The sequence below is a fragment of the Vicia villosa genome, linkage group LG2 (assembly GCF_029867415.1).
Source record: "Vicia villosa cultivar HV-30 ecotype Madison, WI linkage group LG2, Vvil1.0, whole genome shotgun sequence".
NCBI classification, from domain to species: domain Eukaryota; kingdom Viridiplantae; phylum Streptophyta; class Magnoliopsida; order Fabales; family Fabaceae; genus Vicia; species Vicia villosa.
Window position 1 is genome coordinate 217147359 of NC_081181.1, and position 23309 is coordinate 217170667.

General features: G+C 35.8%; 1 protein-coding gene across 1 annotated transcript; it reads right to left on the reverse strand.

The window, feature by feature from the left end:
* Positions 1 to 8622: 8622 nt before the first annotated feature.
* LOC131648253 (WD-40 repeat-containing protein MSI4-like) lies at positions 8623 to 12601 on the reverse strand. The gene is made up of 12 exons (XM_058918027.1): positions 12048 to 12601; positions 11878 to 11943; positions 11690 to 11764; positions 10920 to 10995; positions 10341 to 10539; positions 10070 to 10151; positions 9867 to 9940; positions 9587 to 9698; positions 9396 to 9470; positions 9203 to 9282; positions 8966 to 9065; positions 8623 to 8859 (listed from the first exon to the last, which is right to left on the reverse strand). Exons 1-12 carry the CDS (start codon positions 12405 to 12407, stop codon positions 8749 to 8751), a joined length of 1410 nt encoding a protein of 469 aa, XP_058774010.1. The 5' UTR covers positions 12408 to 12601; the 3' UTR covers positions 8623 to 8748.
* Positions 12602 to 23309: the final 10708 nt, after the last annotated feature.

Genomic DNA, 23309 nt, shown 5'->3' on the forward strand with positions numbered 1-23309 from the left:
ATTTCTATTTAGTTATGTTTTGATTCTTTAATTCTGCATTGGTTTGTTTCTGTGTAATTTTCATTTACAGACTAGACCTATATGGTTTCTCTCTTGGAAATTAAAAATAATTAATAATCACTTCCATTGATTTGCTTAATTTCATTGGTTTCTTCATGCGGCTTGTTTTCTATTAATATATAATAGTGTTTTGCTTAATTTCATTACTGTTAGTTTCCATTCTATGAATAATGAGTAGTAGTATAAGTAGTATTGTGTTTATATGTAATCTAAAAGGCCATTTAACCTGAAAAAAATCATAAACGAAAACTACCTTATTAAAATGTCATTTAGTATGTCGAACATTATCCAAAATCACATTCGGTTGTGTAACGCCCGTAAATGTGTTTTTCTGATTATTGTGATGTTTGCTACATTTTCCTAATTTTACCGTTTTCGAGTCGAGTCAGTCGGTAAATATTAATTATGTTAATATTTTACTTATTACTTTCCATGTGTGTAATTATTATGTTTTGGGTGTTAATTGGTTAGAATTAATGTTTAGTGACATTTGGCCCAAAATTAGAATTTATGAAAGTTGAGTGGGGGAAAATGAGAAGTAGAGAAATAGAAAGAGATATTTTGATAAAGAGAGAAAAAGAGATATTTTGAGATAGTAAGAAAGAAAGAGAACTTGGGAAGAGAAGAGAAAGAAGAGAAAAACAAAGAGAAGAAGAAAGTTGTAGAATCCAAACCAAGCTAGAGCCAAGAATCCAACCAAGGTAAGGGGGATGAATATAGTTTATCTTGATTGTATGGTTCTTGTAGTTTTGTATGCTTGTTCTTGTTCTTCCTCTTTTCCAAGCTTGTTCAACAATGGCAAATTGTGTGTTTTGTGAGTTTTGATGATATAAACTTGATTTTGTAGTGTGTATGTGTACTAAGATGATAGATATTCCCATGGATCATGTTTGTTTTTCACTTCTCCATGTTTTCTTGCTTATGAAGGAATTTAGGTCAAAGATAATATGTGATGATCCAACCATATGATAATCATGGATTAGGTGTACATATAGCATGTTTGTGTTGTATTGGGGTTGGGATGAAGGTTTAAATGGGTTTTGAATGGGTTAGAGGGAGCTGAGACGGTCTGTTGCAGAACTGGTTTTTCTGGTTTTACGCAGGTCCGCTGAGCGGAGGGGGCCCGCTGAGCGGAGGTTCTTTTGCAGGAAATCTCTGTCTGGGTCCGCTGAGCGGAGGTTCTGTATTTTTGTTTGGTGATTCCCTGTCTGGGTCCGCTGAGCGGAGCTCTAGCGGACTGTGTGAAATTTTGTTTTTCCAAACTTTGTTTTGTTGTATCTTTTGAACCGTAGGTCGTTTCTACGCGCCGTTTGAAGTATTATGAGAACCCTTGAGTATGCTTTATGATAAAGAGGAGTGTGTTGGTGGTTGAATGATTTTTCATAAATGTATTTTGTGAAATGATATTTGCTAATCAAGTATGTTTTGGCGGTATACGTGTGCTATGTGAATATGAACGCCTGAGTGACAATTTTGATGATGTATCCGTGTAGAATAATATAACCGATGTGATGTAGATATGTGACCGAGTTATATTGTTGTTGTTGTGGTTATGTAATTGAGTCGTTTGTATGCACAGCATGACATTTCATTACGTTAATGGTGGAATGCTGTTAACAGGTGGCCTGAATTGGCAATTATTACCAGTGGGAGCTTAATGCTCGGTAAAAAGGTGTATTTGCCCGAGTGGCAAGAGGTCATCAGTGGGGGCTAGATGCTCGATGACGGTTAGTCGTAGCTTACTGCTCGACAAAGGTGTATTTTCCTTAGGGAAAGAAGTCCCAGCATAATGCTCGGCAAGGTGTATTTGTCATAATGACAAGGAGGAGTTTTACTCCGGATTTGGTACCACATGCATACGCATAGTCGAGTCTCATTCATCATCGTCAGTCTTTATAATTTATGTTATCATTCACGTACCGCATTACTTATATATTGGTTGTGGTTGACTTATTGGATTATCTTATTATATGATTCTTAATGATAATTGTGGGCATTACTATATTGATCATGCTTTCATTATGAATTGTATTCTCACCCTTCTGCCTTAATGTTACCTACTCGTGGGTAATGTGCAGGTGATCCGCAAGTGTAGGTGCTCTCTTTGTAGTCGTCCGTTTTGATGTCGTCCGCTCGTGATACGTAACACCTAGGGGGGGGGGATCGAACACTTATTTTGTAGATAATGCTTATAGGATCCTTTTGATGTATATTTGATCCTTTTTATGCATTCGTATTATGTATTTTGGATACCTTCTCATGCGATGTATTTTGGAAGAATGTTGTGGATATTTTGTTTACCGATGCATTTATATAAGTATGAATACATTCAGGTGTTTATGTGTATCCGTCCTCTTGATTATTTGTGTTACGCATCTTTCGCGAGTATGTTATGTTTGGTTATGTGGTTACTTAAGTGTAACGCCCTAATTGTTTTTATGAATTTAATTTTTATACTCTGATATTTGTACCTATATGCCTGGGTAGAATTGGGGTGTTACAGGTTGAGCCAAACTATGTTGAAGATTATCCAAAGTCACCTTCTGTTGAGCTGAATTAGAAGATTATCCAAAATCGCCTTTGGTTGAGTCGAACTATGTTGAAGATTATCCAAATTCACTTCTTGAGAGGAACTCCACTGAAGATGATCCAAAATCACCATCTGCTGAGTCAAAATCAAATGAGGATCCAAAATCACCTCCTTCTTAGCCAAAATCACCAGTGGAGAATACAAATTCACCTTCTGATGAGCCAAAATTGCCTGATGAGGGCCCAAAGTCATCTGCTAGTGGAAGAAAGAAGAGTTTTGATGATCATTGGTGGAAGCTTAGTTAGAATTTCTTTTGCGACTTATGGAAAGAATCCAAAAACTGTGATGAAAATGATGCATTCCTATAGTTTGCAGAAAATCTTATGTGATACGAAATCGTTCACTGGAATTGATAATGAATCCTAATAGAATTTCTTTTGCGAACTATGGAAAGAATCCAAAAACTGTGATGAAAATGATGCATTCCTACGGTTTGTAGAAAATCTTATGTGATACGAAATCGGTTCACTGGAATTGATAAGGAATTTCTTTTGCGAATTTGAGTTGAGGTTGACCTGAATATTATCGATTAAATTTGTATTTCATTTGATTGTGGTTAGTAACAATCATATCTCGTGGATTTGATTGTGGATATCTTCATAGGCTTAAAGTTGAGGGTGTTTCAAATGTCCATGTTATACCTATACATAGCACTATATACAAATGTAAATACTTTTTATTTTATATTTTCTTTTGTAATAATCTCCTTGCATGGAATATAAATGTTTATGATCAATGGTGGCTTACGGATGGCAATAAATGGATGTAAAAGTACCATCATCTATTATACAAATGGTATTAGCAAATATATATTCACACATCCTTAATAGTTCCCATATTAGTAAATAATGTTCAACTACAAAACAATATATACAATGATATCTAGTATGTTAAAAATAATAGGGTTAACTATACGATCACCCCCTGTCATTATGGCGGTTTTTGGTTTTCCCCCTTTGAAGTATTTTTTGTGTGAAAGCACCCTTATAAAACAAAGATTATGTTTTCAAAATCCATGTCCCTTGTTTGGCTGACTGGGCGAAGGGAATCTTGCAAGGTGGCATCCATGTAGTTTTTTAAATATTTTTAATTTATTTAAGGGAACCCCCTGTAAGTGATTAAAGTTATAATTTTTTTAAAAATGCGTGCATTTAATGCATTAAAAATGCATTGGGAAATGAAATATCGACTTTTATAAAGAATATTTCTTTATTTAGTATGAAATATGCTTAAAGAGTGTTCTGAGGACACTGGTTAGCAAGACCCTTTATTTAATTATCAACGCTGGCATTTTATTTAATATTATTTTAAGTTTGTAAAAATTAGAAATTGTAGTTTTCCAAAATCTGGCAAAGATGAGACTCGAACTCATATCCACTATGTTATATTAGAGCTATCAAATAGACCGGGTCGGTCCACTTCGGCCCGATGGGCCAATGTGTTTAAATAGACTGGCCCGACCCGATTGCTTAATGGGCCACATAAAATGAGCCCGGCCCATTTTTCAAAGTCCTGTGCGGACCGATGGGCCAGTCCGACCCGTATTTCAATATTATAGTTTTAATTTTATAAAAAGATGTAATTGATAAATGCAACACAACATAAGTAGAGAGTCATCATTAACGTATATAAGTGGTTTTTAAAATATTTATCCATAAATATATATATATATATATATATATATATATATATATATATATATATATATATATATATATATATATATATATATATATATATATATATATATGAATACCACAAAATCATCCATGTAAAAGTACAAAGTAACTTAATATTATCACCAATACTTATCAAATTTTCTCTCCATCTCACAACCATTTCCTTGATCACATCATCTTGAAAATATATCTTCATCCTCTTTAACTTTTCTTTATCACTTGAAAACACATTTATGAAACCATATCTTATCTCAATCTTTTTTCTCCAAAATTGACCAAAATCTTTTTTAATGGGTCAGTCCAAAGCCCGCTTGGTCCGGCCCATAGGTCTGATGAACTGGCCTAAAAAGATAGGGTCGTATTTTTTTAAAGTATTTTTGCGATCCGGCCTGATTAAATTGTTGGGCTTATGGATCGGCACGATAGGCCGAGCCAATTTTGATAGCTCTATGTTATATGAATTGGGCCCACTTGGCTAATTCGTCTGTTATGTTTTATTATGAAACTGAAGTTATATAAATATTAAAAAATGTAAATTTGTTATTGACGCAAAAGCATGCACTATATATATTTGATACTCAACATTAAGTTTGTTAATATATATATATATATATATATATATATATATGGGGACGACTCAAGTGAGAACACTTGGTTATTATGAGAAATGAGAACAATGAATCACGACCATTAAATTTTGATTTTGTTGATTTTAATGGACTGGATTGATTTTAATTGATTTTTATTTTAAATCAATATAGAAAGAGAAACCAATCAAGTCCATTAAAATCAACAAAATCAAAATTTAATGGTTGTGATTCATTGTTCTCATTTCTCATAATAACCAAGTGTTCTCACTTGAGTCGTCCCCTATATATATATATATATATATATATATATATATATATATATATATATATATATATATATATATATATATATATATATATATATATATATTAACGTTTTAACAAACATGTTAAACTAACACACATTTTATTTATTATTAATATTAACATTTTATAAACTAATAAACATTTAACAAACATTTTATAAACTAACATACATTTTTTTAATAACACTTATATACTGTAAGTATAATATGTATATATTATAACTAACAAACATGTAACTACTGTAAGTATACCGTAAACATTTTTTGTAATAACATTTAAAATGGTGCAGCAATAGAGTTTGAAGCAAATAGCATTTAAAACGTTAATATTATTTATTGAGATTGAAGCAAATAAGTTTAGTAACAATGTCTAACATGGGGCCCGTTTGTTTTGGCTTTTTTTAAAAATGATTTTTATAGTGTTACATAATTTTGTAAAAAAAATTTTTACAAAGAAACTTTTTATAAAAGCTTCAAATTAAAATTTTGTTTGAATAGTTATTCTTAAAATGTGATTTTAGGTATTTCGTCTATTTATAGGGAAAAAATTTGGATATCAAAATTTCAAAAAATCACTTAATTATGAAGCTATTTCAAATAGATTTCCATAAAAATCATTTTTGAAATACAACTTTTTGAAAAAATTACAATTTTGACAAAATGTTGGTCTTCAATAATGTGTGTTTATGTTATAGGATGTCAAAATAAGTGTTTCATTTTAGAAAAAACGAATATAGAAAAACTTATAATATTTTGAAAAACGGTTTTGGAAAATCTATTTTAAAAAATATAAAGAAAAAATCAATTTTTTTTAAAGCTGAAACAAACAGGCCCATAGTTGGTTGGAATGTTGCCATCAAATATTTTAGTATCAGATTCAACTCTTGGAAAAGACCAGATATTTTAATTGGTTTTTTCTTCGCTCAGCCAAATCAGGAATAGGGGCTGCAGAAAACAAAATCTTTATTTTATAAGGGGAAATTCACAAAAAAAATACTTCAAGGAGGGAAAACCAAAATTCGCCCTAATGGCAGGGGGAATCGTATATTTAACCTAAAATAATACAACAGTAATACCAAAGAGTCCATTTGATGGACTAGTGCAGGTCAAACATCAAATATTTATGAATCAATAACAATTAACATATACAATCATTGTCATATTTTTCAACTTTAGGTCTATAACATCGGTTCAACAAGCCAAATACCATTGTTGGAGAATGTATACCTAAGTGTGGAGCTGTCTAAATTCCTCGGTTGCACCTCCACAGCCATTTCTATATGCCAAAGCAATCACCATAAAGTTGCATAAGAGTCAGCAATGGTAGATTTTAAAGTAACTCGATTTGCACTGATCACAACATCGTCCCAACGATTGACGTTGGTGTGTTGGTCCTCGTCTCCATTCTCGGAGGTCCACCTTCTCCCCTGGGACAGGCGGGCTGCTTCTGGTTACTTCTCCAACTGTCACATCTCGCGAGATTTCAACCTTTTTGTCGGTTGGACATGGAACTTACCGGGTTCTACCTTCATTCCAATCGTTTAGAAAACTACTCCAAGGCCATACACCAAAATAACATCCATGACAAATGCAATTTCTTGGACCATAAATGTTTTAGAACCTCGAGCAACCCCAAGCCACGCTCAGTATACAAGGCATAAACGAACTTATAAAAACCATCTATAACCTGGTGTAACAGCAAAACCTGCATCTTCTTAACGAGAGACCTTAAAAAATAGAAGAACACACACAAAGCTTTGTTACGAGCCACTACGTAGCTGAAAGTACTATAACATGGAAACCTTAGGACCACGCCATGTCGCAACAAAGGAGGGAATCCAATTTGCCGGAACGCATGTTATCAAAAAAACTACGAACCTCGAAAGCAAATGAGGTGTGTGACCAAAGCCATCAAACCCCAAGTACGAGAAAGTTATGCGACCAAGGGCACCTAAACCTCGAATATGAATGTGGTGACCTAAGCTAACCTCTTTTTGGTAGTTAGTCACTCCAAATCGTAGGAGGTGAAACACAGAGTCATCTCAACTTTTTTGAGACCTGTAGATTAAACATAGTTCAACCATGAAAAAAGTATTAGAGGTCTTATTTAACTATATTTTAACGGTGACAATAATTTATGAGACCCTGTTTAGGTATAGTTTAATAGTAAAAAAAAATTAAGGTTTTGTGCAGTAGTCCGCCTTGCACGGTCTCAAAGACGGCAGTGGTGAAGCTTTCTCTCACGTCAACCTAGAATCAAGTTTTCACTTGGGAGGCAAGGAAGAGGAGCAAAACCTTGGTGGGGCACACTTTTAAGAAACATTCAATAAATCAACCAGGAACAACCCCGCAATGACTACAAATAGTCAAGGACAGTGACAAGAATATATATGACGCTATAACCAACGAAGAATCGTCACTCTCTCAGCAGGGGATTAGGGATGAAAGTTATATATTTAATTCATAACGACAAAATTTTATGAACATTAATGTAAATGTAGAAACAAAGAAAGACGGTGTGAAAAAAAATCATTATATTCATTATCAAGTACCATTACAAAGGAAATCAAGGACTTGGGCTCATGTGGTAAATGAACTCCTTCTAAGAAACGAAGGTTCGAAAAATATCGAAATAATTAGTCAGGGTCCCACTTGTCAATGAATACAATAGTATAAGGGGTTTCCTCAATCCAAGTCATATTGGGATTGGCTAGAAAATTACTAACCCTATTACCAACATGTCCCGGGTAACTAAACCTAATGTTTGAGAAGCAAACATTAGTTTTAACAATACTCATAAAACTTCACAATGTAGCAGCCTTCAATTTCATCAAGTTCATGACCTTCAAATAGTTTGATTCCACTTTCACCTTCATCTAGAAAACATTATCATGATCCGATTCCAAATCTGAGAGAATACTACGTTCTATCGATAAACTCAAATAAGTCTTCAAAAACTAAAAATCTAGGGTTTTTCATGTTTCTGTTATATTGTTAACATTATAGCAACCATCTTTGCACCAATCCACATTAGTCAACATTAATACCTTTCTCAACCAAGGGAAAGTGTTTAATTTTACCAGCTTCAAATTTATATAACAAGTCTTTTAATTTTAAAATCTCATCTCATTACTTTAATTCTAAATTAGCTAGAACATAAAGTGAGGATTTGGTTGAATGGAATAATAGATTTCAATATGTTGCATTCCACTTGATCCATTAATTTCAAACATACTTTCAAAAAATTTAGTTTTAAAAACTAATAAAAGCAACATCTTCTCATGCTAATATTCAAAATCTATTGCTAAAACTTTTAAAACATATTATTTTCTGTATGGCTTGGGGCAGAGAGGATTTAAAAAAATCAAAGAACAATCAGTCAGAAGATTCAAATATAGTTTGCCTCAAATTAAGGTTGGAACCGATCAAGTTGTAGTACATTATAATTTGTTGTCCATTGTAATATATACTTATTAAATAACACTCCACCTACTACAACATTCTAACTAACTGAAACAAGTAACTTATTTGTTCAGATTGTCAGTGCCACATCCTAAGATATGAGTTTTGAATGAATCCAGCTCGGCCATCACTTCCTCCTCTGGTCGATAAATCAGATCCATCATCCGCCAAATCTGCAATAAATCAAACGATGTATTAATAAGATTCTGCAAATTTCAACCCCACTTAATGCTGTAATCTGCATGGATGATAAATGTTCTAACCAAAAGATATGTTTACCTGTAGAGTGCCACCTCCACCGGTGCTAGCACAGTCATCAGAGACGCTGACAATTGTCCATGGATCAGCAGCATTCCAATGAAAGTCAACAACCTTATCCCTGAATACATAAGTAAAAAGTTATTACTTGTAGTACCAGTTGGAACAAATATTCCAACCTATTGGCATATATAATGCTGAATTTTAAAGAATTGGATAAAGATCATTGAACATGTGTATGACCGACTACTATCATACCTATGTCCTGCATGACGAAAGAACAAACCAGGGGAAGCCTGTGATACTGTTGGATCAGTAGAACCCAATGTTTTCCCAACCTAAAAGAAACAGTTTTTTTGTCAAAAAAAAAAAAAAAGAAACAGTTTTAATCTCCATAAAAATACAATAAGTAGTAGTGATAGAATAGCTTTGAAAATTTTGGAGTTCAAACCTTGTCATGGTCCCAGATGTTAATGATGCCATCTTCAGCACCACTTCCAAATACAGATGACTTAGCAGGACACCACTGAAACAGATCAAAGTTGAGAGTCAAAGAACAAAAAACTAAAAAGGCCATGACTGACTTACACATTTAAATGTTTAACTGCAATTAGCAGTAGCAATGTAAAATCTCTCAGTCACCTGTACACAGAGGACTGGTGCATCATGGCCTTCAAATTTAAAAATAGGAGACCCAACCCCATGACCGCTTAGCTTCCGGCGATCAAACATGCGAACTGAATTGTCAGCAGAACTGAAGCAAAACAGCAAACAATTAAAACGAAGAACCATAGTCCAAAAAAGTTTTGGTAGCTGGAAAAAAAAAGGTTCAACTTCCAGGCTAAACTCATTAATGGCATTAAGGACCATAACAACTAATTATACAGAAAAAGAAAAATCAGAAAAGCATATAAATAAATACCCAGTCAGAATTAAATTTATGTCATGAGTATTCCAATCAACACAGTGCACATCTCCATCATGTGCCTTCTCAACCTGCATAAAAGAACAGAGATAAGATAACCAAACAATAAATACAAAGGATGAGATCTCTGAGAATTTGAAATGAAGGCAATAAGTTGTATTCATGTTATTTTCCCCTACGATGAAATGATCCATTCATACCTTAACAGCTGGAGTAGTTCCGACACGAGCATCCCAAAGTATGAGACAAGAATCATCACCTACACTACAGAACTCTTGTGCACTGCAATTCAAGACAACAAAAAACATGACTTATCTTAGAGAATGATCAAATAAAAACATTAATAACATCTTAATACCAATATAGGGTCAAAAGAATCAGAAAGTGATTCCATTAGTATTTAGTATTTGACCCAAAAAAAATGTATATACATAAATTAATACAAGCAAGACTAAAACAAGAAACAGCTACCTTGTCGGGCAAAATTGCACATCTTCAACAGTGTCTTTATGACCACGGTAGATGCCCCTTGGTCCGACAGATGGGCTTTCTGCAGTTTTCTCACCACTTCCCCCAACATTAGAGCCCTGTTTAGCATCAGGCCCTGCTTCTGTAGCCAAAGATGCAATGTGATCATGAATACTCCATAACACCACATGTTTGTCCCTACCTGTCATTAGGTAATAGGCATTCTCATCAGATCAACAAAATACAATGTAGAGTATATGGAGTAAATCATCTAGAAAGAGTAAGAATATTATTGATAGCAAAACTAAAACAGCATTATAAGTTCACCACATATAACAAACATTCTATTAGTGTGTTTGGTTTGGCGTTTAAGCCTCCAAACGCACGGCAAGCTATCTTGTGGACATGATTTTTCAGAAGCTACAACATGGAACTTCTACATAAACATGGAAATTTGACGTGATTTTTTAGTAAACGTGGAAAGCTGACACCAGACCAAACACACTATATAATCATATTGTGTTTTTGATATCAACAATTAAAAAAGTTTGAACTTGATTAAGAAGTTCAAATCAATCCTACCTCCAGAAAGAACAAAGGGCTCAGTTGAACACATAGCCAGTGCAAATTCAGCATTATCTTTATGCCCAGTTAATACCTGCAAAACAGTATCCTACAATTTCAGATACCTGACTTTATGCATAAAGATATGTTGAATGCACAGTGCACACTAAACTATTAGGCAAAACAGTGAATTCAAACTTCCAAAGTTACTTAGCAACAAAAAGGAGCTAATTATGAGCAAAGGTGTTAAATAGCCAGTAACCAGTATAGGCTACACCATTATAGCATGGAAGAATTTGGGAAAACTACTATTGTTCCTCCACACTATTTAGTATAAAATAGTGTCAAATAGCCATCATGACAGTGGTACTGCACTATCCCATAGCAGAATTATAACAATCCACTAATTTCCATAATTGACAACACTGGTTATGAGTACAATTAGCAATAGCAGCAGGAATAGAGTTAGGGCATGGATCAGTCAAGCAAAGGGGTCCAAATTAATTCAATTAATACAAGGAACAAAAATAAGAAGATAAAATTAATATGAAAAAGAGGAAGTTGATTTTAGGGTTTAACAATCCACTTTTTTCCACAGTTACTTCACAAAAGGGCATGCTGGATCATGATTCATGCATATATATTCATTAAAAGAACTAGATATATAGATGCACACTAGATATCTTTATCCAACATAAGATAGTTATTAAAATGCGACATTAATTCATAAAAATAAAACTATAACCTAAGGTGACAGAATAAATAAATCAGAAGACAATAATACAAACCAAGTCTGGAACAGAAGTGGGAGCCCCCAAAACAGCATTCCGATTAGGTTGAGACTCAACGTTCCAAATCAGCACCTATAATACAAAAAACAAAAAATTAAAAAATTACACTTCCATCACAGAAATCAATAACAAAATTTTCAATTTTTAATATTGCAATCCAAATAACAAAATCAAACACTACTTACATGAGGACTATCAGTGTGAGTCGCAATAATATTCATATCCAGAGGAAATTCCCTAATTCTATTAACCTAAAACACAGCAAACAAACAAATCAAGATCCTCATTTTAACCAAAAACAAATCAATTAAACACAGTAATCAGTGAATTAAAATCAAAAGTGATGACATTGAACCTCGCCAGGATGAAGAATAGTCTTATGCTTCTTAACAAACGGAGACCGAGCCTCTTCGTTAAACTGCGAGATATGTTCCGCAGCAGCAACCCTAGGTTTCACAATTTCACAATTAGCGATAACCAGGGTATTCGGAACAGTGCCGTCGGTTTGCTCCGACAGATACAAACGGTGGCGATTCTTGTACGTCGCACGATCGATCAGAGAACCCCAACGGCAGGATTGCGACGGCCAGACGAGATTGTGATTCGCAAGCCAGTCGTAGAGGACGGGGACGAGCGACTTCCATTGACTGTATCGGTCTTCCACAGTCATCGATTTTGAAACTGAACCCTCTTTCTTTGAATTTGAATCCTTCATTTTCGCTTCTTGTTTTTTCTTCTTCTTTTTCTCTGTTTCTGTGATGTATGAGACAAAAAAGTGTTATTTATTTATACTGAAATTGGATTGTTGATGAAAGAGGAGAGAGCGGGAAGAGAGAGATTGTGAATTTGAATTTCCCGCTTCGTTTTTTTATGTTTTCGCCACCATTTTGGGGGTGTTGTGTTTTTTTTTGTAGGGTTTATCTTGTATTTGAAAAGTTATGAAGTAGTTTAGGTAGATTTGGGAATGGATTCTCATCCGTTAGATATTTAATGGATTTTTTTTTAAACTTAAATATTCAATCTCTTCTTTCTTTTATATTTTTAATATATCTTATAAAAAAATACATTTTATTAGTAGAGATTTCTTTTAGATTGTAATGTCGGAAGATGGTTCAAATCCGATAAATTTATAGTTTTTTAGATTTTATATATTAGTTTGTGTGTAAATGAGTTTTGTAAATATATTTGAAAGAGACGAATCATTATGCTAGATAAAAAATGGTATGCGGATTGAGAAAGATATGCTTCATATGGGATCAAACAATAATTTTGTAGCTTTTTAAGCAATTAAGGATAAACTATCATTAGATCTTGTAGTAAATTAATTATGCATAGAAATTTGAAGATATTCGCTTCTAGGAGGACAAATTTTAGTTCAATCGAGATTTGAAGATAAGGAAAGCCAACGGATATCAGAATGAGAAAGTGACATTATTCTCTTATGTCATTTCACCCTTTGGTCGTTCCTCATTACTGAGCGAGGAAAGTGCGAAATAAACCACTTAGATAGTAAAGGTATGCAACACATAAGAGTCCCTCGTTTCTTCATAGTACGAGTGTGAAGAGAGTGTAGGATGTCTCCAAGCAAAGTAGGAATTGGATTGCGAGTCAGAAATATCTTTATGGCGTGTACATCAATGAACTGATCAGGATTAGGGAATAATACCAAACCATAAATGAGTAAAGCTAATATGTCTTCGAAGGTTTGATAACTCATGGACTTCAAAAACATGCGAGCTTTTCCGAATAAGAGCTTAGCGAGGAATCCCTTGACTCCACTTCTGGTTTCCCAATGACCATCAATATCAGACTTCTTAAGATGTAAAGCGGAAGCGATAACTTCCAATTTTGGAGTTTCTTCCAAACCAGTGAACGGGATCAGATCTCGGATAGAGAGTCCAAGTATGTCAGAAAACTCCTCCATAGTAGGTACCAACTGATAATCCGGGAAAGTAAAACAATGATGCTCGGGATCGAAGAATTGAAATAGTACACTCATCATTTCTTCGTCAAAACCTGAAGTAACCAAACCGGGCAAGAGACCATGTCTTTCAGTGAATCGGGAACCTCCAGGAATCTCTAATACCAACTCTTTCAGCTCGGAAGGTATCTTCACAAAGTTAACTCGAATGGTGTTTCTAGTCTCCATGACCTACAAAACAGAACAAAGATGAATTCTTTGGTCCTCGAATGGTTAGTCACGATGTTATGATGCCTATGATGTCATGATGTCAAGTAGATAACAAACACAAACAAATCACACAATTTTGCCTTAAGGTTAGGCTTGCATGTGGTCCAGAGGTGCGTACCCTCCCCCTGAAGTTTAGTCGGTTCAAACCTGTCCTATACAAAGATCGGGTTCTAGGGAGCTCATATCATTGACCTTTCTCGAAGGCGCTTATCTCAGTTCGCCAATCGAATCGTCAGCCGAAAAGGTCCTGAAAGTCCAGTCCATATGAGTGTAGCTTCGAGTATCAACCAACTTCGGTCGAAACCAAAGCCAACCATCTCGCTACTTTCTAATAGGCCATAGTCAAGTTCGACTAAGGTTCTAAGGGCGAATTAGTGCTTAATGACACCACGCGGCAGCCAAGCATTTCCTCAGGTCGGATCCCAAGGAATACCAGGACAAACTAATGTGTCACACTAACGATGGCCATCAGATCAACCACATCAGTATACGTTGTGCAGTCTCCTTGATCTCATGCCATTTACCTAAGGTACTCAGATTCGGGTTAGGATCTTTCACACACCAAAATAACCAAAACAACCCTGCAAAAATAAATCAAACAAAGCAAATAATAGAAAACATTTAAGTGAATCCTAAACTTTTAAGGTAACCCCTCTTTTTAATTAAAATCCCCAGTAGAGTCGCCAGTTCTGTAATACGGTGAACTGACTTTATAGAAATGTCGCGGTTAAGCAAGAGTCGCCATCGACTTTTATTTTATCCAAATTAAATCAGAAAGGCTAAAAGAACAGGAAAAACCTTTTAAATAAAAACAGGGTTCGGGGGGTAATTATGCAAAGGGAAGGTGTAAGGCACCCTTTGCATCCATGGTTTTCCATGGGCTCTTAATTGCTTTGCTCTTTGTTTTCAGAAATGTAGAAGAAAAAGAATATGGACTTTAGCTCGTAAATGAGCGTAGCCATTTTGAAGAATTATGAGAAAGAATATGAAAAAAGTTTTAGAGCAAGGCAAAGCAATTAGGGGCAATTACCTTAATAATGTATAAAACAGTTCTTTTAGCCTTTCAGGGTGAAAGGATCTATCCATGCCATAAGAGGGCAGGAAGCCTTTCATTTGGAGGTTGAAGGGTCATTGAGAGTTCGTTCGCCATAAGACTGTCCCAAGCCATAGAGAGGCAGGTAGTCTAAGGGAAGAACCAGAATAGCCTTTCGTAGGCAGTCAGAGGATACCTCAGCCTTTTCGTAGGCAACTTCTGAGGGTCGAGATCATGTTTAGTGTATCGAAGGCAGCATCATTAGGGACCCATGACCTTAATCGAGGCAACATGGTTGAGGTATCCTCGTGTTCGAGGGACATGGCTATTCTGCAAAAACACAAGGCAACAAAGGCAACAGGCAACAGGCAACAGAGAGGTTACCCCAAAAGTGTGCGTGTGTGCACCAATCACATGATCAGTTCAGAATATATTATCTTGTAATTAATTGTTCTAAGTTGATTACAAGCTTGCACTCCCTAAAATTACTAACCACAGCAATTAATATTGATAATCAAAGCAATAAAGGGAAAGGGGAAAATGAAACCAGCGGGGGGAAGGGAAATTGAAACCAGCGGAATAAACAGATTAATAAGTTTGAGACAAGTAATAATTAAGATTTGAGTTTAGGGTTACCGACGATTCGTAGCTTTGGCAATTTGCAAACCCTGAAAGGTGGGAAAAATAGAAAGCAAACTAGGGTGAGTGCATTATCAGTTCGGAGGCAAACATCGCTAACCCTAAAAATAAAAAGATAAAGAAATTTGAAATAAATAGATAAATAAATAGGTACTTAGCTTCGAATTTGATCTGATATGGTTGACAGTCGGAGGAAGCCTCGGGGTAAACCCTGAAAAATGGCAAAGGCAAAGGCAGAAAATAGATGTGAACGTATGAAAGGTAAACCTAAAAATAAAAGGAAACAAAATAGACTTTGAAATTTAATTGAATACTTAGCTTTGCATTTGACGTGGCGCGTAGTCGGAGCGTATTTGAAGAGCAACCCTGAAAAGGACACAGAAACACAAACATTTCAGTGTATGGCATGATCTTCGTAAACCCTGATTAGGATACGAATTGAATAAAAAATATAAATGATTTAATTAATTATTGGTCTCGCGACCTAATTAATTAAATCGGAAAGAGAAAATAAAATCAAGCATACAGGTATTTTTTAAGAATTTTTTAGAGTTAAGACAAAATAAATATGGATTTTGAATAAATAAATAATTAAATATAAAAAAAGAAATATATAATCAAAATAAATATATGGAATAAATATTAAATATATAAGTAAATAATTAAGAAAATAAAATTATTATAAATAAAATATAATAAATATAATAAATATAAATGAAGAAAAAGTATATGTGAAATTAATAAATAAAATAAATAAACAAATATTTATTATAAAAAAGTTTTAAAAATAAAATATATAATAGTTTTTATATGATAAAGAAGAAAAAAGGAATTTAAAACAATATATATATATATATATATATATATATATATATATATATATATATATATAAATATAAATAAAAATAAAAAGGAGTTGTATAATTAAAAATAAAAAAAAATTATAAAAACTTATCTTTTTATCCCGTGTGGCGCGCGTGGGAGGTGCACGATGGACTGCCAGCCTTGCGTGCGTTGGATGGACCTGAGATTGTTCTCGACGGCTGAGATGATGAGGGACCACGACATCGCGTGTTTCATAACGCACTGGATCCACAGACTTCTTCCAAGGAGACGCGCGCTTTTCCAGTTTGAATGGGCCAATGAGACGGAGACACGTCGTCGTCTCCTACCTCTCGCCTGTGTACTAATCCTTTTACAGCGCTTTTTTCATGGAACGCTGTAAAAGGTTGCCTGCAAGAAAATAGCGAACAAGCCCAAACGGATACAAAAATTTTTCGCGAGGGTACCAATGCATTCGTATGACCCTCACGAATCTGTTTATGGCCTTAATTGGTTCAAAAGGAGAACGTATCAAAAAACTCTAATTTGAAGCAAAACCTTAACAATGGCATCATGTTCATAACAGCATCAAATCATTCAAAATTTTCCAGAATCGATCAGTGTGAGATACTAAACATAGATATGCAATTATTTTTTAGTATGAATGCATGAATTTATGGGATCGAAACAATTTAGGAACACGCAAACCTTGAACAATTGGTGATGATTCTGGATGCCTCAAAGCGTGGTAGTGATTGGAAACGCTTCCTTGATGCCTCAGGAACCTTCTTGAATCTTCAAAAGCCTCTGAATCCCTCTGTAAGCAAGAAACCGAATTGGACTTTCTTGAGTTTTTTGGAGCTCGAGTTAGTACCTTTCTCTGCAGAAATTGTGTGAACCCTTGCCCTTGGATTGTTTGTATACTTATAGGGATGGATTAGGGTTAATAAAATTGTAGAAAATCTTGATGAATCTTTGTTTTGCAATTTTGGAAAATTTGATTTAAAATATTGTTAAAAGCTTCTAATTTAGTTCAATTCCAATATTTTTCAACCAAGTTTTATGGATCACGAAATTTGAATCATTAATGTGATATATTTGATTGGAATTGGAGCAAAATAAGATCTCTAACTATTTTTATGATTTTATATGTTTAATTTATGATTTAAAATAATAAAAACCATAAAATAAATGATAAAACCCTAAAAATAAAAAAAAACTTTGGTTTTAGGGCGTGCATGGGCTTATGATAGATATTGGATAGAAAGAATATAGGCCCATTTGGAAATGTTTGGAGTTTTGAACCTTTTCTCTTCACATAAGCCCTTGAAAATGGTCCAACTTTGACAAGGTCTATCTCCCTCAATTTTTGAGGTATGGAGGAGTTCTAGGACTTTTTAGAAACCTTAGAGAGTCCTCTAACCAGTGCCTTTGGTCTTATATCAAAATAATTTTCCATGCTCCTTGTGTGTCTTTTTGAAAAAAATGACTTTTTGTTGACTTTTGAAAAGGACCTATAATGTTTTAGTCCATATCTCTCAAATGAAGCATTTCTAGACTTGGCATGTGAGAGACAAACTTGTAGAGAATTCAATTTCCTTCAAAATGAGATTTGGATAGAAAATTTCTGATGTTCCATGTGAGAGTTATAGCTGGTCAAAGTTCAGTTGACTTTCTCCTATGAAAACCCTAATTTAGAAACTTTTCGGATTGTTGATTTTTGATCTTTCCTTGATGAACCATGATCAATACTTGATCAAATGGTGAATGATAATTCAATATTAGGATCTTGACAAAAAAATCAGGAGTTTTGACTTCACTTTGCCCACAGTTGACTTTTAGGTCAACCCAGTCGACTGTTGACTTTCTGAATATTTGAGTGATCAATCTTTTAAGCTGAGACTTGATACTTATCATAGAGGTAATGTAAGATACTTTGAGCCATATTGGATGCCTTGGAGCTATTGATTCATTGATTTTCCCTTGAACAAACCAAACCCTAGTTTCTGAGCCTTGTATAGGAGAATGAGTCTTGGAGCTTTATGTACTGATTTGAATTTGTATAAGAGAAATAGTATGGGCAAATTTTGAGGTATGACAGCTTCCCCTGTTCAATTTTCTTAAACCTGAAGGTGTAGAGTGGTTTGTATGTCAGTCGGAATCTGAAGGTGGAAGAGGATTGAACACTAGAATACCCAGAAATTTGCCCTAGCTGATGATGAAGGGGCTTTTGTCGGAGATGGGCTTGAAGATGCCATCCAGGTGTATGATGGGGTGTTTGGGAAGTAGTTGTTTAAGTGTTGATCGTGTCATTACTGTTCGTAGTAGATGAATTAGATCTTTGAGCGCTGACCGTTACGGAACCGTCCGAGGTTGCCGCTTTTAGACTTTGAAAGTTGATTGTTTAAGGAACCGTCTGAGGTATTGACTTAAATCCGAAGGTAGATCATTAAGGAACCGTCCAAGGTATCGACTTAAATCCGAAGGTAGATCATTAAGGAACCGTCCAAGGTATCGACTTAAATCTGAGGTAGATCATTAAGGAACCGTCCAAGGTATCGACTTAGATCCGAAGGTAGATCATTAAGGAACCGTCCGAGGTATCGAATTAAATCCGAAGGTGGATCATTAAGGAACCGTCCAAGGTATCGACTTAAATCTGAAGGTAGATCATTAAGGAACCGTCCAAGGTATCGACTTAGATCCGAAAGTGGATCATTAAGGAACCGTCCAAGGTATCGACTTAGATCCGAAGGTGGATCATTAAGGAACCGTCCAAGGTATCGACTCAGATCCGAAGGTGGAAGTTGTTTATTTGACTGCAGGAATAACCTGAAAAAACAAAGTTAGTTTTTTATGCCATGTCATGATGCATGTAATGCATTTATGTGACAGGATTCTCAAAATAAATGAGAACCTTGCATGTTATGTACGCATTTGTCACGATGCATTATGTATTATGTATGAACATGTATGCAATTGTATGAATATGTTTATGATTTATGACGTATGACTATGAGTTATGCTATTTGACACATCTTGATTGAGAAGGTGGATCTCCATGTCATTGTAATTTTGATGTTTGATCTTATCTTGAAGATGCTCAGCTGGGGATTTATGATTTCTGCTTGGGGATGATCAGTAACTTGATGTACCCTGACTGAGGATAAGAGATATTGATAAACCATGTTGGAGGAGAGCAAAGTGTCGGGGGACCGGCCGTGTTGAAGATGTAAACTCTGTCGAGGAGCTACGTTTTTTATCGAGAGTATTGAAAGTATCTTCTAAATGACTACTTTGTGGGGATTCCTTCAGATCATTGACTTTGAAGGAGGATGTCTGGATTTCTTTAGACATTGTCTCTTCGCCCTTCCTATCTAAAGATCTATAGATATTCTTACGAAAAGAAAGATAAATGATGATCATGTTCATATGCATATGTTCATTCAAAATTATCATTGGACGTTTGCGTATTCGAAAAAGAAAAGGAAAACTTGAGATAGAGAAAACAACTTGTATTAAGAAAGCCATGAATAGGCAAAATAAAGAACATATTATGTGTTTTTAAAAAAAGGTACAGAATAAAACAAAAGAAAAAATAGCTATGTGGAAACAATCCTATTTGAGTTTCAACTCTGCTATTGCTGTTATGTCTTCGAGCATCTCATCCCTTGCTTATTGGAGACAGATGATTGAACTTGATATTGTAGATATATCTGATTGATGAATGATGTGAACGAGACATAGTCGTACGCTTAATCCTTAACTTTTGCCTAGACCGCCCTTTCAGGTTTTCAGCCTACCTGGATACCCTTTTTTGCCCAAGTCGCCCTTTCGGGTTTTCAACTTGACGGGTGTACATTTTTTTCTTTTCATATATATCCCTAATTTTTGCCCAAACCCTTTTGGTTTGCCGGGATGCCCTTACTTTTGCCTAGGTACGTCGACCTAGCGGGTCGTATTTATGCGTAGTATTTTTTGACTATGTCTGCGTTCACAGGCTGTGGAAAGTCTTCTCCATCCATAGTAGTGAGTATCATGGCTCCTCCAGAGAAAATCTTTTTGATTACAAATGGTCCCTCATAGGTGGGAGTCCACTTGCCCCTCGGATCACCTTGTGGTAGAATAATCCTCTTTATGACCAAGTCACCAGTCTGATAAACTTGTTGTTTGACTCTTTTGTTGAATGCCTTGATCATACGCTTCTGATACAATTGTCCATGACAAACAGCCGCAAGCCTCTTTTCGTCAATCAGATTTATCTGGTCTAGTCGAGTCTGAGTCCATTTGTCTTCATCTAGCTCTGCCTCTTTCATGATCCTTAAGGATGGGATCTGAGCTTCGATCAATAGCACAACTTCCATGCCATAGACTAATGAGAACGAGGTTGCCCCAGTCGATGTACGTGCGGAAGTACAGTAACCGTGAAGAGCAAATGGTAACATCTCGTGCCAATCCTTATAAGTCACAATCATTTTCTGTACAATCTTCTTTATGTTCTTGTTGGCGGCTTCCACAGCGCCATTCATCTTTGGTCTATATGGAGAAGAGTTGTGATGCTTGATGTTGAACTGTGTGCAGAGCTCAGTAATCATTTTGTTGTTCAAATTGGTACCATTATCTGTGATAATCCTTTCGGGAATGCCATACCGATAAATAAGATTGTGCTTTATAAATCGAACCACCACATTCTTGGTAACGGAGGCGAATGAAGCAGCTTTTACCCATTTGGTGAAGTAATCAATAGCCACCAGGATGAAGCGGTGTCCATTGGAAGCGGTCAGTTTGATCTCTCCGATCATATCAATGCCCCACATTGCAAAAGGCCAAGGGGCAGTCAGAACATTTAGGGGAACAGGAGGTACGTGTACTTTGTCGGCGTATATCTGGCATTTGTGGCATGTTCTAGAATGTTGGTGACAGTCAGTTTCCATAGTAGACCAGTAATAACCTGCTCTCAGGATCTTTTTCGCCATAGTATGTCCACTAGAATGGGTTCCAAAGGTACCATCGTGCATGTCTTCCATGATTTCTTCAGCTTCCTTCTTGTTCACACAACGAAGCAGGGTTGAATCATGATTGCGCTTGTATAAGGTTCCATTGCTCAGAAAGAACTTGGATGCGAACCTTCTTAAGAATTTCTTGTCATTGATGGATGCCCCTTCAAGATACTCTTGAGTCTCGAGGTATCTTTTTACTTCGTGAAACCATGGTTTTTCTTCAACCTCGTCAGTAACTATCTCGTAACAGTATGCTGGTTCGTCATATCTTTCAATAATAACTATAGGAGCCTCGTTGTCCCATCTGACCTTGAACATGGATGACATAGTAGCTAACGCGTCTGCCAGTTGATTCTCCTCTCGGGGAATGTGTTCAAAATTAATCTCTTCGAAGTGTGGAATTAAAGATAGCACCAAATCTTTATAAGGCATGAGATTAGGATGCTTCGTGTCCCATTCTCCTTTGATCTGACTGATTACTAGGGCTGAATCCCCATATACTTCTAAGAACTTGATTCTTAAGTCGATAGCAGCTCTGAGTCCCAAGATACATGCTTCATACTCAGCCATGTTGTTGGTACAGTCGAAACATAGTCTTGCTGTGAACGGGGTGTGTCCACCTGCGGGAGAGATAATTACAGCACCAATACCATTACCAAGTGCATTTGAAGCTCCATCAAAAACCATAGTCCATCGGGATCCTGGTTCAGGTCCTTCATCCGGGCCAGGTTGTTCATAATCAGTAACAAGCATCACATCTTCATCTGGAAATTCAAAACTCATAGATTGATAGTCGTCTACAGCTTGTTAGGCCAAATGATCTGCCACTACATTTCCTTTGATTGCTTTCTGTGTTGTATATTGGATGTCGTATTCTGTCAGTATCATTTACCATCTTGCTATTCGTCCAGAGAGAGCGGGTTTTTCGAACACGTACTTGATAGGATCCATTCTAGAAATCAACAAAGTGGTATGGTTCAACATATACTGTCTCAGTCGGCGAGCAGCCCATGCCAAAGCACAGCAAGTTTTCTCGAGCAGTGAGTATCTTGTTTCACAGTCGGTAAACTTTTTGCTAAGGTAGTATATTGCATGCTCTTTTCGACCAGACTCGTCATGTTGCCCCAGTACTCACCCCATCGAATTCTCTAACACTGTTAAGTACATAATTAGAGGTCTTCCTTCAGCAGGTGGTATCATGATCGGAGGTTCTTGCAGGTACTTCTTGATTTTGTCAAAGGCTTCTTGACATTGGTCATTCCACTTTACTACTTGATCCTTCCTCAGTAATTTGAAGATTGGCTCACAAGTAGCGGTCAGATGGGAAATAAATCTAGCAATGTAATTCAGGCGTCCTAGGAAGCCTCTAACTTCTTTCTCGTTTCGTGGGGCAGGCATCTCTTGTATAGCTTTTACCTTTGCAGGATCGACTTCAATACCTTTACTACTAACAACGAAACCCAGTAGCTTTCCAGACCTTACGCCAAAGGTGCATTTGTTCGGATTCAGTCTCAACTTGTATTTTTTCAACCTATCAAACAATTTCTGCAGATGGTTTAGAAGTTCTTCTTCAGTGTTGGATTTTGCAATCATATCGTCGACATAAACCTCTATCTCTTTGTGGATCATATCATGGAATAGAGCTACCATTGCACGTTGGTACGTTGCCCCGGCATTCTTCAACCCAAACGGCATGACCTTGTAACAAAAGGTGCCCCAAGGGGTAGTAAAGGTGGTATTCTCCATGTCTTCGGGTGCCATCTTGATTTGATTATATCCTGAGAAACCATCCATGAAAGAAAACACTTTGCATTGCGCAGTACTATCAACCAGAATGTCAATATGTGGTAGGGGAAAATCATCTTTAGGACTTGCTCGATTCAAATCTCTATAGTCTACACACATTCTGACCTTTCCGTCCTTCTTAGGCAC